Consider the following 15,007-nt stretch of genomic DNA (forward strand, 5'->3'; position numbering starts at 1 on the left):
GGAACTCAGTGTGCTTCCCACCCAAAGCACAAAGTGCTTTTTCCCCTGGTCAGGACCGTGGGGGTGGCCCCAGAAACTCCTGCAGACACTGGTCATGTGGAGAGGGTCCTGCAGCCATTGCTCCCAGAGGGATGTTTGTACTTTGGACTTTGCAGGACTATTACAGCAATGAAACCCTCCAGCTTTACATCTTTCCCTTTTCTCACCCTCTTGATGGACTTTGGAGCTGACTGATGTCTCGGGGCTTTCATGATGGCTGGATTTGGACTTTGGAAATGGGGAGAACAGTCAGAAAACCAGATCCATGTGTGTATCCTGGACTTGGCAACCAGGAGGCAAAAGAAAGTAGTGCCATGTCTATCACTTCCCTAATCTTTTGTACCTTAGGGCAGTGCTGTGATTTATTGAAGCTGGGCTTATTATTTTTAAATGCCTTATTACCTCTGTTCCCATGAACAAGACACTGGAGTCGCTCTCCCTGTGTCACCCTCACATCTCCCTCATGTTGTACAAGAGATGGTGCAGAATGGGGGAGTGGAGACTCAGACCCTCATCTGTGATGGGCATTTATCCCACCCAGGAAGGGTCTGCGGGTGCAGCTGCCTTGGGGGTGCAGATGAGGGAAGGGATGGATGTCCCATCCTGAGGGCCATCTCTCCTTAGGGCTTTGCCTGGGCTTGTGGTGGTTTCAAACCTGAGGGATTTTGGTCAAGCCTGGTCTTGCTCTGGTGGCAGCAGGGGGGGGAAGGAGCCAGACCCTGCCATGCCAGAAGCTGGGAGAGGGGACCCCAGGGGGGCCTTGTCTTGGCAGGGCACCCCTGGAGAAGGGGCTGGGAAGATTTAAAGGAGGAGAGGGAGCCAGGAGCTGTGGGATGAGCCTGTGCCAGTGCTGGGGGTCTGTCTGTCCGTCTCTCCCTGTGTCAGCAGAGGTGATGCCTCCTCTTGGGTGCATTTTGACAGACTTGGTCTCCCCATGGCCCTGCAGCAGCAGGGATGTGAGTGAGGCTCTGCAAGGCAGGGAAGGAGCAGCTTCCCCGAATTTCTTTCCTGTCTATTTTTGTCTCTCTCCTGGCCAGCTTGTTCCCGTGGGAGTTAATTTAATTGCCACCTCCCCCCTGCATGGCTGTGGTTGTGTGTGAGACCTTGTGCAGGGTAATTACAAGTGTGAGGTGGACACGGCAGAAACGAGCCCTGTCTCCATCCCAGAGCAGCACACGGGGCATCCACACGGATCCAGACAGTCAGTGCTGGGCTTTCCCTCAGAGCTCAGGGTCTCAACAGGCTGTGCTTGTCCTCATCCCCCTGGAACAGGCACAGAGAGGGCAAGGGGTGTGATGGAGGCAGCACAGGGTGGCCATGGCAGGGGCAGGGATCAGCTGGAGCTCTCCCTGTGCCAACCCCTGTCCCGCTGTAGCACCTGATTTTCCAGCTCTTTTTCCTAGTGTAAAATCACTGACCTGCAGGGAAGGGGATCTGGTGGTGATGGGGCTGCTCTGGCCAGCCCCAGAATCTGGGCTGTGGATTTTTAAGCCCTGGACTTCTCACAGCAGAACCCAGAGGAGCTCAGATCCCTTCCCAGAGACCACAGGGGAGCATCATCTCCATGCTCTGCACTGAGCATCTCCGGCTCAGGGCTTCATCCAAAGCTCCTCAGCCATCAGGGTTCCATGTCTGGCTCTGACAGGCATTAGATCAGGTCTGACTCAGGCTGGTCCAGGTCAGGACATGGCAGAGGCCGTGGATGCAGCAGCATGTGGGAATTATTCATCCCCACACCTCGCCCATACACTGTGGGTAGATGACAGCTCTCTTCACCTCTGTTTTGCCCCGGGCTTCCCAGAGGCATGGGAACGACTTTTCTCCTGTCTGGGACTCATGTGCTCACACTCTCCAGCCAACACTGCCGTGTGGAATTCAGGTGGAGCCGCTGGATTTCCCTCTGCAGAGCCCCAAAATCACCCCACCTGTGAGAGCTGCGAGCAGGGCTCTGCTGGGATGAGCTTTCCTTCCCAGCAAACCCCCTGTCACAGGAGCTCTGGCACCCCAGGCTGGATCAGCACCCTGGGGAGGACAGAGAGGGTGGTCCTGTGGGGAAACCGAGGTGTGTGGGGTGTTGTGGAGCATCAGTCCAGTCTGGCTGCAGCCCCTCTGCAGTGTGTCCAGGCTCCTGCTGACCCCGGGGTGCAGAGGAAGCCTCTCCCTCCCTTGTTATATTCCTGATTCCCCTTGTGAGCTCTGCCCACCTTCCTCCCTGGCTCGGGCGTGTAGGACCCTCGTCAGATGGAGGATAATGAAGTGTCCCAGGTCTCTCTCCCCCTGCCCCCCGCCCCTGCCTGCCCGCGTGTGGGACCTCTTGTTACAGCCGAGGAAATTATGGGTCTCTGCTCTCCCTCCCTTCGCCCAGCCTATAATTTAGTTTTATATAAAGTGTGGTCCAGCCCCTGTTGTGCAAGAGGTTGCTATTCCGGGGGATGGGGACAGGGATGGGGCAGCGAGGAGGGTGGGTGGGGGACTGCAGCATTGCACTGTGCCCCCCTGGACACCCCACAGTTCCCCTGGACACCCCACATTTCCCCTGGACATCCCACATTCCCTGTGGAAACCCACCTTGAGGGGCAGAAAGCTCCCAGCCCGCAGCACTGGCTCTGCTGAAGGGGGTTGTGGGTTTCTGCAAGGGGGTGTGTGGCATCAGAATTGATCCCATGGGGAATAACTTGTCTCCTTTCGGGTTTTACTTGCCCCATTGAGGGGTCCTGCAGTGGCTGCCCCTGTCCCAGAGTGCAGGAAGATGAGGGGAGGTGGCAGCCAGCTCCCGCAGGGAAGACAGTGGCCCTTTCATGGGAAGGGGGATGAAAAATCCAGCTTGAACCGCTGAGTGTAACCAGATCCCTTGGCTTTTTGGAGAAGGAATGTGGGACCTCAGGAGAGTTTTTGGGATGGTGCTGCTGAGCTGCTGGCGCTGCACGAGGTGAGCAGCTGCAGAGTGGTGCAGCCTCCACGGCCATCCCCAGCAGCCCAAAATCCCTTGTGGTGCTCCTGCTCTTCCCCCCCACTGTGTGCAACAGGGGCAGCTGGATTTGGCTTGGGAATCAGAGCCCAGGCGCCCTGAGTGGTGCTGATTGCAGAGTGTGGGGATGTGCTGTGGGTCTCTGTGGTTTGGGTGACCCCAGGGGGCTCAGCTCCAGCCCCGTTTCTCTTGCAGAGGCCGGGGAGCCCTCGCGCCCTTCACCGAGGCCGATTCCAGCGGCGCCGTCGGCAGAGCCCCGACCACCCACCCGCCCTGTGGTGCCAAGGAAGGAAAAGCCCCTGGAAGACGAGGAGTCCCCAAAAGTCCTGACGAAGAGCCCCCGGGCCGAGCTCACAGGCACTCCCAAAGCTGTGACATGTGAGTGTTTCCCTCATGGCAGCTCCGGCCACCTCCAGGTGCCAGTGCCTTGGGCTGCTACTGCCTCATCAGGAGCAGGGCTCGTTAGAAAGGAGGGCAGAGGTGGGAATCCATCTCCTCCTCGCTTTGTTCCTCCCCACATCAAAGCAAAAGGCTTAAGCTGAGCGTGAGTCAGCTGGAGTGGGGAAAGTGAAGGGCGGTATTGGGGATGGCTCCAGCTCTCCTGCCTGTGGGCCCGGCTGGAGGCAGAGGGGCAGGAGGGTGGGCAGCTGGAGGAGCTCTCGGTGGTGTTGGGGTCCCCTGGGATGCCATAGTGGGAAGAGGGACCAGCCCCCCAGGGAAGGAGCTGGCTGCTCTATGAAACACCTCCCAAAGCCACAGGGGGAGAGAGGAGACCCCCGGCAGAACAGCTCCGTGGGCGCTGCCGCGGGACGGGAGCACAGCAGCCTTTGCTGGAGCAAAGGGAGATGCCTCCCCCGGGACGGCTCTTGCCTTGGTGAGTCCAGGGCAAGGGTGAGGCTGGTGCAAAGCCCGGGTGAGCCGGGCTGGCTGCTCGGAGGAGCTGGTTTTGCCGGAGGCGGATGTGAAGCCAGGCAGCACCTCCCCAAATCTGCTGCCGCAGCCCTGCCGGTCCCCTCCCGGCGAGAAACACCGCGGCGGGGAAGGGGCAGGGGTGGGGGCCCTCGATCCATTTGCCATTGCAGGGGTGGGAAGGCAGAGCTGGCAGATGTGGAAGGCCACGGGCCAGGCGCTCCTGGAGTCCCGCTGTCCATCCTTTCCCTGGCCCCCAGCCTGGATCCGAGGGTTTCGCTCCCGGGCTGCCCCGTAGGCACAGCCGGTCCCCTTCTGTTGGATGCGAGAGCGCAGCTTTCCCTTCCAAGGGGTGTAAAGTGGACAGATGCTTCCCAACGGGATGAGGGAGGGTGGGAACGAGGTTGCACACTGCAAAGAGCGGGCAGGCGGGGTGGGAAGGGGAGGGGACGGCGCAATCCGGGCGCTCCCGAGGGCTACGTGGAGCGAGGAGAGCGCACGTTTCCTCCAGCAGAGTTTGAGCCCTTGCGAAGCATCTGGGAGCTGGGCCGGCTGCCCACAGACATTCTGCACGTCTGAGTCACTCCACAGCCGCTGCACCCCGCGGGCCCGAGCAGCCCCCTCCCCAGCCCACCCCCCAGGCACCCCCTTGGGCCCCGGGGCTGGCAGGGACCACCTCGGTGGGAAACCCCAAGTGAGCACCCAGGAGGGTTTTGGTTGTTGAAGATCCACAGACAGGCTGTTTCGCCCAAAACCTTGATTTCCCACCATGGTGCTGGTGGGTGGATGCAGTGGGGGCCGTCAGGTGGGCTGGTCCCCCCCCACTCCTGCCCTGACACCCATGTTGCTGGGGAGCACCACGCTGCTGAGCTCGAGTTCAAAGTGTCTCTTTTAGAAGAGCTTTGGGCTCCTGTGAGTTGAAGGCTCTCCTAAAAAATGGAAGCTATTTTCCCTAACTTAGAGGGGGGGGATTCCTGGCTGCCTTTGGCTGCCACTCTCCGGAGCCAGAGCGTGATTTTGATTTACAAACAGTTTAATCTGAGGAATGCAGTGAAATGGGGAGCGCCAAGGCGAGCGCGTTGCATCCTGCTGCAATCCCAGAGAACCCAGCTGCTGTTGGACACTGCTGGGCTGCTGCTGCTGGGTCCCTGCAGGCTCAGCCCCTGCCAGGGTCCCTGCTGGCTCAATCCCTGCCTGTCACAGCTCTGGGCAGCCCCGAGCACTGTGGTTCATTCTCGGTGCCACTCGGTGCCAGCTCGGTGCAAGCACCAGGGCACAGGCAGGTGAGGGCACTGGAGAAGGGTGAATGGGAAGTCAACACCATGTGAGGTTTTTTAGGGAGGGGACACAATTCCCATTTTATCCAAGACCTGTTTTCCATGTCTCCAGTCTGCTCTTCTCCCACTTGTCCTGCTTCCAGCCCACTCTTCCCGCTCAGCCCTGGTTATTTTAAGTTCCCTTCCCAACGTGTGTCAAAGACCAAGCCCCCAGTTAAACCTCCCTCTGCAGCCCAAGTCCACCTCAGCCTGGCAGAGCCAGGCTCCAGGACCATCCACTTGTGTTTTTCACCTCCACCTGTTTTATTTTTGTGGGTGCAGGACAGGGCCCGTCTGTGCCCACTCCACCCCTGCGTCACCCTGTGCCCTGCACAGAAAGCAGCTCCTGTTCCCCAGTGCCAGAGGTGCCTTTGCCCTCGAGCCTCTCGCCTGAATCATCCCTTGTTTACTGCCACGGGAGAGCAAAAGCAAAGTTTGGCCAAAGCACCATCACACAGGATTTTATTTGTGGCTTCCATTGGCATTGCTGTGGGGGTGATGGATGCTGGAACCTCCTCCCTTGTGCTGGTTCCCAGTCCTCTCCCACGGATTTGTGGGGACAGGACATGGCACTGGGCAAGAGCAAAGGGCTGAGCCTCTGGCAGGACACAGGGCACTGGCTCTGGCAGTGTCCCAGCAGGACACAGGGCACTGGCTCTGGCAGAATCCCGGCAGGACATGGGGCTGTGGCCGCTCACGGCTGCAGCGTGCGAGGCTGGAGGGAGGCACAGACAGAGCAGAGAGTTATTTTCCTCCTCCTGCAGAGAAGTTCAGCCAGAGGTTGGGGAGACCTTTAATGGAGCAGCCAGTTCCCGCAGCCCCGGAGAGATGAGCACTCCGGCTCTCCAGTGGTGCTTCATCTCCTCCGGCTCTGCCGAGGATGGTGGGGACAGCCAGGAGCTCTGTCTGGCAGCCTCGGTGGCTTCATCCCTCCTGCCTGTGCCGGCAGTGCTGGGATCCCGGGAGACCTCCTCCTCCTCCTCCTGCTCCTGCTCCTCCTCCTCCTCCTCCTCCTCCTCCTCCTCTTCCTTCTCCTCCTCCGGGTGCTCTGCTGAGTTTCAGCAGTTCCAGCACATCCTTCACAAAAAAAATCTCTACTTCTTGCTCTTTCTTCATCCCTTCCTCTTTTGGAGCCTCTGCCTCCTTCTCTGCAGCCACCTCTTCTTCTCCATCTCCTTTTCCATCTCCATCCTCTTGGACCATCCATCTTTTAGCATCACTTCCCAGCCACGCTGGGGACCAGGTTCCTGTGTGGTGACAGGGGACCAGGCCCGTGTTTCTCCTCGGTGGAGCACTACAGGAGGGCTCGGGGGGGTAACGTGCTGCTCTGCCCCCCAGGCCAGCCCCAGGTGAGACCAGCCCTGCAGCCCCCCGGCCCCTGCACCCACCTCCTGCAGAACGGCGCCGGGCGGGGGCCGGACCCGGGCGGTGCCAACGGGGACGCGGGGAACGGGCTCTTCCGGCCCCTCCCCAGCACGAAACCTCACCGAAAGCTGCAGCCGCACCACTCCATCAACAGCCAGAGCAGCAAGAAGAGCAAGGGCAGCTCCAAGTCGGCCTCTTCCCACATCCCTATTGAGGCGCAAGAAGGTACCAGCTCTCCCCGGGGGGACCCTTCCAGCTGTTTTCCAGCCCTTCATCCCTTGGGGTCTCTCGTGCAGCATCCTTTCAGCCCACCGGGACCCCTGGAGCTGGGAACCAGCCGAGCTCCCCTCCTGGCAGCCTCTGTAGGGTGGGTGCTGAGTGGGGCCATCTCCTGTCCTCCAAAACTGATCTCTCTTGAGGCCTGGGCATGGTGTTGAGGGAGTGCCTGGCCCTCAGACCCGCTTCCCATCCCTTCCTTTAATTCCTGCGGGAGGATTTCCACCCTCACAGTGCTCCCCAGGCATCCATCCGTGCCGGGTGCTGCCTCACCCATCCACCCCCGTCCCCTCATCCACTCTCCGTCCGTTCCTCCCCAGATTGCTGCGTCCACTGCATCCTCTCCTGCCTCTTCTGCGAGTTCCTGACCCTCTGCAACATCGTTCTGGACTGTGCCACCTGCGGCTCCTGCACCTCCGAGGACTCCTGCATCTGCTGCTGCTGCTGCAACTCGGGCGAGTGCGCGGACTGCGACCTGCCCTGCGACATGGACTGCGGCATCATCGACGCCTGCTGCGAGTCTGCCGACTGCCTGGAGATCTGCATGGAGTGCTGCGGGCTCTGCTTCTCCTCCTGAGGGGCTGCTCGGTGGGGGGACCTGCGGTGGAACCCCCCCCAGGCCCTCCCGCAGCGGGTGAGGGTCCCTGAGCTGCTGGGAGACGCTGAAGGACAGAGCCTGGTGAAGGAGCAGAGCACGTCCCCCGCTGCAAACCTCATCCCGGAGCTGGTGAGCCGGACCTGGATCCTGCCTGGGGAAGGGTGACTCCGTAGGGCCACGGGGACTCCAGGGGTGGTGGCATCCTGTCATGCTCTACCTCCTCCCCACTCTGGGCCGGTTCGTGAAGCACCTCCTGCCACCTGAGCCGAGAGCAGGAGCACCCGTCCCGCAGAGCCCCCGGGTGCCACCCCAGGTCCTGGCCTTGGGGACAGCCTGTCCTGCTGCCACCACCCGGGGCTGCCCCAGGACAGTGCTCCAGGTGCACGGGGGGCTGACATGGGGGTGGCACAGAGCATCCCCTTCCCCCCAGGACACCTCCAGGGCTGGTGCTGCACAGAGCCCTGCTCCCCACCGGGACCCCCAGCACTGCTGGAGCCTCCAGCCAGGCTCGGGGTCCCGTGCTGGGGACACCTCCTACCAACCCCCCCTCGGTGCTGAAACTGGCAGCCAAGTACAATACAGGCAGCCTGTCCCCTTCTGGGAAGAAGCTTTTCCTGCACCAGCCCCTGCAGTGGGATTGAAGGTGGGGCTGGGGAGACCCTGGAGCTGTGCCAAGCTGTTCCTGACCCCCCTGTGTCCCGGGGCTGGTGGGGCAGGGTATCTTGGTTGGTGCCCAATGACCCCCACCAGTTGTTGGCCCCATCCCACCGTCCTGGGGAGAGGGATCTTGGCTGGGTGGGGGTGGCAGATACCCCACTGAAGGGCTGGGGAGACAGGGAGGGAACTGTCACGGTATTTTATTTTTTTTGTCCTTTTTGTTTGTTACTGTAAATAAAGGTCTTTCTTCATTTCTGACCGACAGTTGCCCCACCACGTGCTCTGCAGGGCACTCCCTGGGGACAGCTCTGTGTCCCCCGTCTCTGTGCCTGTGCCCCATCCTATTCTCAGCTGCAGAGGGGCCTTGGGGACATGGGACAGGTCAGTGACAGCCCCAGGGTTCTCCCGCTTTGGGCCTTGTGCCAGAAGGGAAAATGTGAGAGGACTCTCTGTCCTTCACTCCAGGGAACAGGTTGAGGTCCTGGAGCACCCTAGCTCCCATGGGACAAACCCTGGCCCTGTTGTCCCACTGTCCTTCCCTGCTCCTTCCCTGCTCCTTTCAGGCTCCTGAGCTGCTTCACCAGACTCAGGGCACAAATTCCCTAAAGGAGACAATAAATTACATGAATTCCCGGTCGAAGGGCTGAGGCTGCCCGGGGTTGGCATGAGGCTGTGGGAGCTGGCATCCCTTGGAATGTGGGTGGCTACTCCTGCTGCCACCCATCATGTCCCAGCCCAGTGTGGGACCACCAGCCATGCCATGCCATGCCAGGCCATGTGGGTCAGGGACCACAGCCCCACACCAGGGTCTCGCTGCCCCTGGGGGGGCTCAGCCGGCCCAGCTCAGCTGCTGCCTGGGCTGAAGTTGAACGAGGAGGGAAAAACACTTAAAAATCGAGGCCAAATGGGTCAGTTGGTCACGGTGACATGGGCTGGTTTGGGATCTGGGCTTTCTGCCCTCCAGCACTGCTGCTCAGCCGGGAAACCTATTTTTAGTGGTGAGCGAAGGGCGGTCGGAGCCGGCAGGGTGCAAGTGCACAGAGGGGAAGAGGCTGGGGCAGGCAGCCTTCCTCCACCCCACACACCCCAGGGAGGGCTCGGGGTGCTGGATTGAGGCTTTATCCCTCGCTAAAGGAGTGAGGGGCCAGGGGATGGGATGCACATCGCTGCCCACCCCGGGGTGGACAGGATCGGGGCCCCATCCAGCACTCGCAGGGTCGGTGGGAGCTTTTCCACAGGCTCTGGCTGAGGCTCTGCTCCAAACTGTTTGCATCCTTGGCAAGGAGAGACGGAGGCGCTGGCCTTCCCCAGCCTGGCCTCACTTGTGCTGCTAATTAGGGAGGTTGGGGCTGGCAGGGCTGCTCCCCCCAGCCACGGCACTACTGGAGTCACTTAATGGGGAACAGATTCCCTTCGTGTGGGAGGGCCCTGCTGGTGTCCCATGTGGGGTGGGGGTCTCACATGCCCCGTGCACTCCAAGCACTCAGCTGCCCCCCCCACTCCCCCTCATTGCTCCAGCCCTTCTAATGCTGCTCCCAAGGGCCCAGGTCCCAAGCAGAGGGTGGGGGGCAGAGCCGGGCTCCTCGCAGAGATGATGTTCTGCTCAATGGATGTGATGTTCTGCTCAATGGATGTGATGTTCTGCTCAATGGATGTGATGCTCACCCCTAAGAATGTACTGCAGTGAGAGCTGCACTGAAAAATGCAAATAAAAGAGCAGTAAGCGGTGCAGGGCTACCCAAAAACTCCCCTCAGCGCTGCAGTGCTGCTCTACAAACCCACGCTGAAAGAGGTCCCACCTTCTCCATCAGCTCTTCAGGGCTGGGTGTTGGAAGGGGCAAAGACAGATTTATTTCAGCCCTGACCCCAAACCTGAGGCACATTCGCTGCCCTGAACAGTGCTGGTTGCTCTGCTCATGTCCCAGCTGCTCCTGACAATCACAGGGATGGTCCTGGGATGTGGGAATGATGGATCAGAGCAGGGAATGATGGACCAGAGAAACTCAAGTCCCTGAAAGGGCTTGAAAAGCCAAGTGGAAGCCTTCCTTTAATGCAAGCTGACATTGGCCATCCAGGTCTCAAAACATCGGGGAAGGCAAGAGTTAAACTCTCCTGCCTGGGAATTAATTAACAACAGATGTGCTCTGGTTTAACTAATTACTCTCCTGCCAGCACTTGGTTTTTACGGTTCTCTCAGAGCTGGGGCTGGAGCACTGTGCCCATGCAGATGCTGGCCCTGCAGGCTGGGCTTTCCTGGGCACCCTGGGGTTCTCTGCCTGCCTTCCCCAGCCTGGCTGGCCCATGTTTACTGTCTTAGGTGGAACAACTCAGTGAAATGGGCTAAAATTCCTTAAAAGATCCAGTCACCTAAATTAGCCTTGCTGTGTTTCAAGCACTCGGTGCAGGGTCCCCCCAGTGCCACGAGGCTGCTCCCCAGGATGGTCAGAGCCTGATCCCAGCTGACCAGCAGTGTTTCCTTCTCCCACGTTCCCCTGCTGCTGATTCATTATGGATGGCACACTGGGGGTGTTAATGATGGGGGCTCATTGTCTAATTGCTAATGGGCTACCAGGGCTGCAGCCAGTGCAGAGCAAGATGTGCCACCCGAGGCTTGGAAAGTCTGCAGGAGCCGTGGCAGGCAGGTGAGGAACCCTCGGGTTTCAGGGCTGGCTCATCCCAGTGCCGGGAGCTCTCTGGGCCCTGCGTTCCCCGCGTGCTGCAGGAGCTGGATGGTGCTCACGGGATGAGCCCCACGTCCAACACTTGGCTGCTCCTTCAGTGAGGACGGCTTTCAGCAGCCTGGGCTATTTCTGTCCTCAATCACGATCAATAAAGCAAGAGAGGGTTTTTATTTTCCACTCCAAATACTTTCTTCATCCTGTTTCCTCCCGGTTCACACGGCGGACTGGGGTGCGCTCCAGCAAGGAGGCCCACAAAGCCATTTCCTCCTCCTCCTCCTCCTCCTCCTCCTCCTCCCAGTTGCTGCAGCTCCCACTTCTGCTCCCACTCCTGCTCCTACCCCATCCCTGTGCAGCCCCAACAGTCCCCTCTTAATTCCCAGCAATCCAAGGGGCAGGTTTAGCAGGAAGATGAGGGAAAGGCATCACACACGTGCACACACACACACACACACACGAAAGAAAACACTTCCAGAGCCAAGGGAAAAAAATAAAACCAGGACTTTGGAATACAGAGCAGCTCATGTAATCCCAGGTTCTGCTGGGATGGGGGACGGGCCGAGGGGAGACGACTGCAGTCTATTAAACTTCCTTTGAGAACCTGCCAGACTGACAACAGCTGGAAGGAATTAACATTTCGGGTCCACCAGCTCCTCTCCTCACTTTCACCCTTCCCCAAAAACCAACTTGAGGCCAGAGGCCCAGCAGCATCGCTTTTTTCCACTCCTTGGTGTCCCACAGTCTCTGGCCAGAGCTGATCTCTTTAATCCTGAACCTGCCAGAAGCGTGAGCATCTGCTGAATGAAAAATCCAGTGCCTGTGCTGGCACCAGCCCCCAGTCTGGATCCTGTGTGTCCTGCAGGGCTGGGACCAAGGTGTGGTGTCACAACAGCTCTGCAAGGTGGCTTTGAGCCATCTGGCACCTCTCAGCCTCCTGCACGAGAGCAGCGCTGCCAAGGAAGGGAAAAATACCCTGGTAGGGGAGGGAAGGGGCAGGAAGGGTTTGCTTGGCCCGGGTTTGCTGTCACTTCGTGGTGGGGGGAGCGGGGTGGGCCAGCTCGGGGCTGCTGTCGCCAGCAGAGCTTACCCAGAGCTGGGGTGTCTCGAGGGGAGGGGGTGCAGGAGCGCCCTGGGCTCGGTGAGAGCTGAAGCAGTGCAGAGCTGGCACATGCCGGGGCTTTGGCTGCCAAAGGGCAATTTGCCTGGAAGCGCCGGCTCCGCCAGCCAGGCTCGGGGGCTGGGACCCGAGCAGAGCCCAGAGATCCCCACGTTCTGCCTTGCTACCAAGTTGGAGAAGGAAAATTCAGGAGTGCTCGTGTTAACCCTCTCCTGGAGCCTGGGAGGGGGTGGGGAGAAGCCCAACCAGCCCCTCATCATTATACACTGCCAGAGACCTGGGCAACGAGGGCAGGAGAGGGGTTTGTCCCCAGAACAACACCAGGGACAAAGTCAGGATGCACAGGACAGCTGGACCCGTGTCCATACACACATATACACCCACAGGGACATGGATCCAGGGACCCCTCTGGATTTAATGCTGTGCCTTCAGCTCCTGCCCAAAGGGTGGTGGAATCCCAGGCTCAGGAGAGCTGGACAGACACTGTGAGCCCCTTGCTGGGTGCTGAGCTCCCTGTGCCTGCAGAGCAGCGGCCTGAACCAAGAACCATCACTAATAAAACAGATCAGCTTAATTTTGCTTTTATTACAGCATTTATTTTTTTATCAAGGCATTTCTCATGCCTTAACACACTCCCTGTTTCACCTACAGAGCTGCCACAAACCCCACCAGCTGGAGCATCTCCTTTTTTTTTCCTGCTGCAGCAGCCTTCAGCCTTTTGAGTGGCTCCTGAGCCAGGGGCTGGCACAGGACCCCGCGGCACAGCAGTACCTGCCCGCCGGGGCGAGCAGAGCCTTCTCTGCACGGCTCCTCAGGAAGAGGTGCCTCCAAACCCAAATAGTGATTTCCTGCTGCAGTCGGGGGAGTTGTTTTCTTTAAAACTGCAGCTGAAACTGGAGAGGGGTTGGAGTTTGCCGAAATATCTGGGAGCTGGGGGGGAGCTGCTGCGCGGGAGACGGCGCCCGCAGCCAACACACACACCCTGCACGCACCCGCCGGGGGTGCCAACATTTGAAAGCCATTAACGGGGATATTTGGGGAGGGAAAATTCGGGCCCTGCCTTTAACCCCACACGGAACAGCCCCGGTGAGTTATGGGGTGAAAAAAGTGGCACCATTTCTCCACGGTTATTTTATATGTTATGTATATTGTATAATATATGTAATATTTGTGTTTAATATATAAAGTGCAATATATATAATATATGTTGAAAAATATATATATAAAAATGCACATACACACACACATATATATGCATGTGTATATAGACACGTACCTACACACACACATACACATATATATACACACACACATATTTTTGAGCACTCATTCTTCTGTATATATTCTTTTCTGTATTTACCTTAGTAGTACTGTATTTATACTTATATATAGATTTATTAATACATATTTTGCACAAAAAATATTTTCCTATACTCACCCCAGTGGTATTACATATATATATATATATATATATATACACACACACACATGCATATATATTTTTATATATATATATATAAAAATATATATCTATATATTTATATATATATTTTATATATATATATGTACATATATATAAATATATATCTATATATTTATATATATATTTTTATATATATATGTACATATATATATATAAAAATACATATATATGGGCATAGATGTATGGTTGTACTTAATGATCCTAGAGGTCTTTTCCACTGTTGATGATGGTAACAATTCTATTATATTTTGCACTAATACTTATTTTTCTATACTTTCTCCAGTGACACTGTCTGCATTTTGGTACTAGATATAAATTTATTCATATAGATTTGCACACATACATACATGTATATATATTTTGCACAAAAAAATATTTTTCTGTAGTTACCCTGGTGGCACTATATATATATATATATATATATATATATATGTATGTATGTATGTGTGTGTGTGTGTGTGTGTGTCTGCATGTATTTATAAGTATTTTTATAGGGAGATTTGCACATATATATGTATGGTTGGACTTGATGACCTTCAAGGTCTTTTTAATGATTCTATGACTCTAACAATTCGATGGTATTTCAAAAAATATATTTTATTTTATGCTCAGCCTGCTGGTACTATATGTTTTATATATCCATTATTATACATATATTATTATCTATATTTTTAGCTACTGTTTTCTATTTTTCTATTTTTATTTTGGAGTTATTAATTGAAGATACATGTTATTATATCTCTATTGCCCTGGCCCCAGGGACACTCTGCTCTCTCTTGTTGTCTCAGGCTCACAAATGGCTTCCAGATGTTGGGAGCAAGCGGCTCCTGGAGGAGCTGGAGCTCAGGAGCTCCGGGCACATTCCCCAGGTCCCTCCCGACCCCAAAAAACGCCCCGTGCATCCAGCTCGGCTGTCAGCTGTGGCAGTGTGGCTCTCGGGCAGCTCCCGGAGCACAGCCCTTGTCCCTCCACGCTGTCGCCCTTGAACGCCGTCCTTGCCCAAGGTGTGAAGTCCTTGGGATGCTCCCACCTGGCTGATCCCAAATTGCTGCGATCCGCGGCAATTCCATCGGCTGGATGCTGCCCTCTAGTGAAGGCACGACCAGCGCTCCCAGTGTCCCCGCAGCGCTCACACTGGGCCCAGGTGCCCAGCAGCCCTCGAGCCCCTGGTTTGTCCCTCCATCGGAAAATCCAGACACGAGGATCACGTTTTTATTTCGGGAGTGTTCAGCGGCTGCACCTCGTGCAGAGACACCCATTACACCGGCAAAGATTCTACACAGCTTGATCTGAAGCAGTTTTCTTAAAAAAAAAAAAAAAAAAAAAAATATTATAAGAGATTAAAGGGGTGACAGAGGCTGCATTGGCTCCAAGGTCCCCGGCCCTGGCTCAGTGAGACCCCCAGACTGAAGGTTCCCTGGGCTCTGAGGTGGGTTGCACAGCCATGAAGATATTCTGGAGCTGTTCCGCCAGGGGAAGTGTTTCTAAGTTATTTTGAAGTTATTAATTTTTAACTTAAGTTAAAATTGAATTATCTGGACACCGAGTGCCAGCCTTGCTGGAGCACAGGGTGGAGGACAGGGATGGCTGACCTTGTGGTG

The 15,007-nt window shown here is 56.7% G+C and overlaps 1 protein-coding gene across 1 annotated transcript; it reads left to right on the forward strand.

Annotated features, from left to right (window-relative positions):
- Positions 1–6,060: 6,060 nt before the first annotated feature.
- MDFI (MyoD family inhibitor) lies at positions 6,061–8,391 on the forward strand. The gene is made up of 3 exons (XM_032710348.1): positions 6,061–6,115; positions 6,571–6,822; positions 7,194–8,391. The coding sequence occupies exons 1-3, from the start codon at positions 6,061–6,063 to the stop codon at positions 7,448–7,450; spliced, it is 564 nt and encodes a 187-aa protein (XP_032566239.1). The 3' UTR covers positions 7,451–8,391.
- Positions 8,392–15,007: the final 6,616 nt, after the last annotated feature.

The sequence above is a fragment of the Chiroxiphia lanceolata genome, chromosome 25, assembly GCF_009829145.1.
Source record: "Chiroxiphia lanceolata isolate bChiLan1 chromosome 25, bChiLan1.pri, whole genome shotgun sequence".
Classification (NCBI taxonomy): Eukaryota; Metazoa; Chordata; class Aves; order Passeriformes; family Pipridae; genus Chiroxiphia; species Chiroxiphia lanceolata.

Coding starts and splice junctions, on each gene's coding strand:
- MDFI (XM_032710348.1), top strand. CDS start 6,061: ATGAGCACTCCGGCTCTCCAGTGGTGCTTCATCTCCTCCGGCTCTGCC. Junction 6,116..6,570: donor CTCCGGCTCTGCCGAGGATG/GTGGGGACAGCC, acceptor TCTGCCCCCCAG/GCCAGCCCCAGGTGAGACCA. Junction 6,823..7,193: donor CCCTATTGAGGCGCAAGAAG/GTACCAGCTCTC, acceptor GTTCCTCCCCAG/ATTGCTGCGTCCACTGCATC.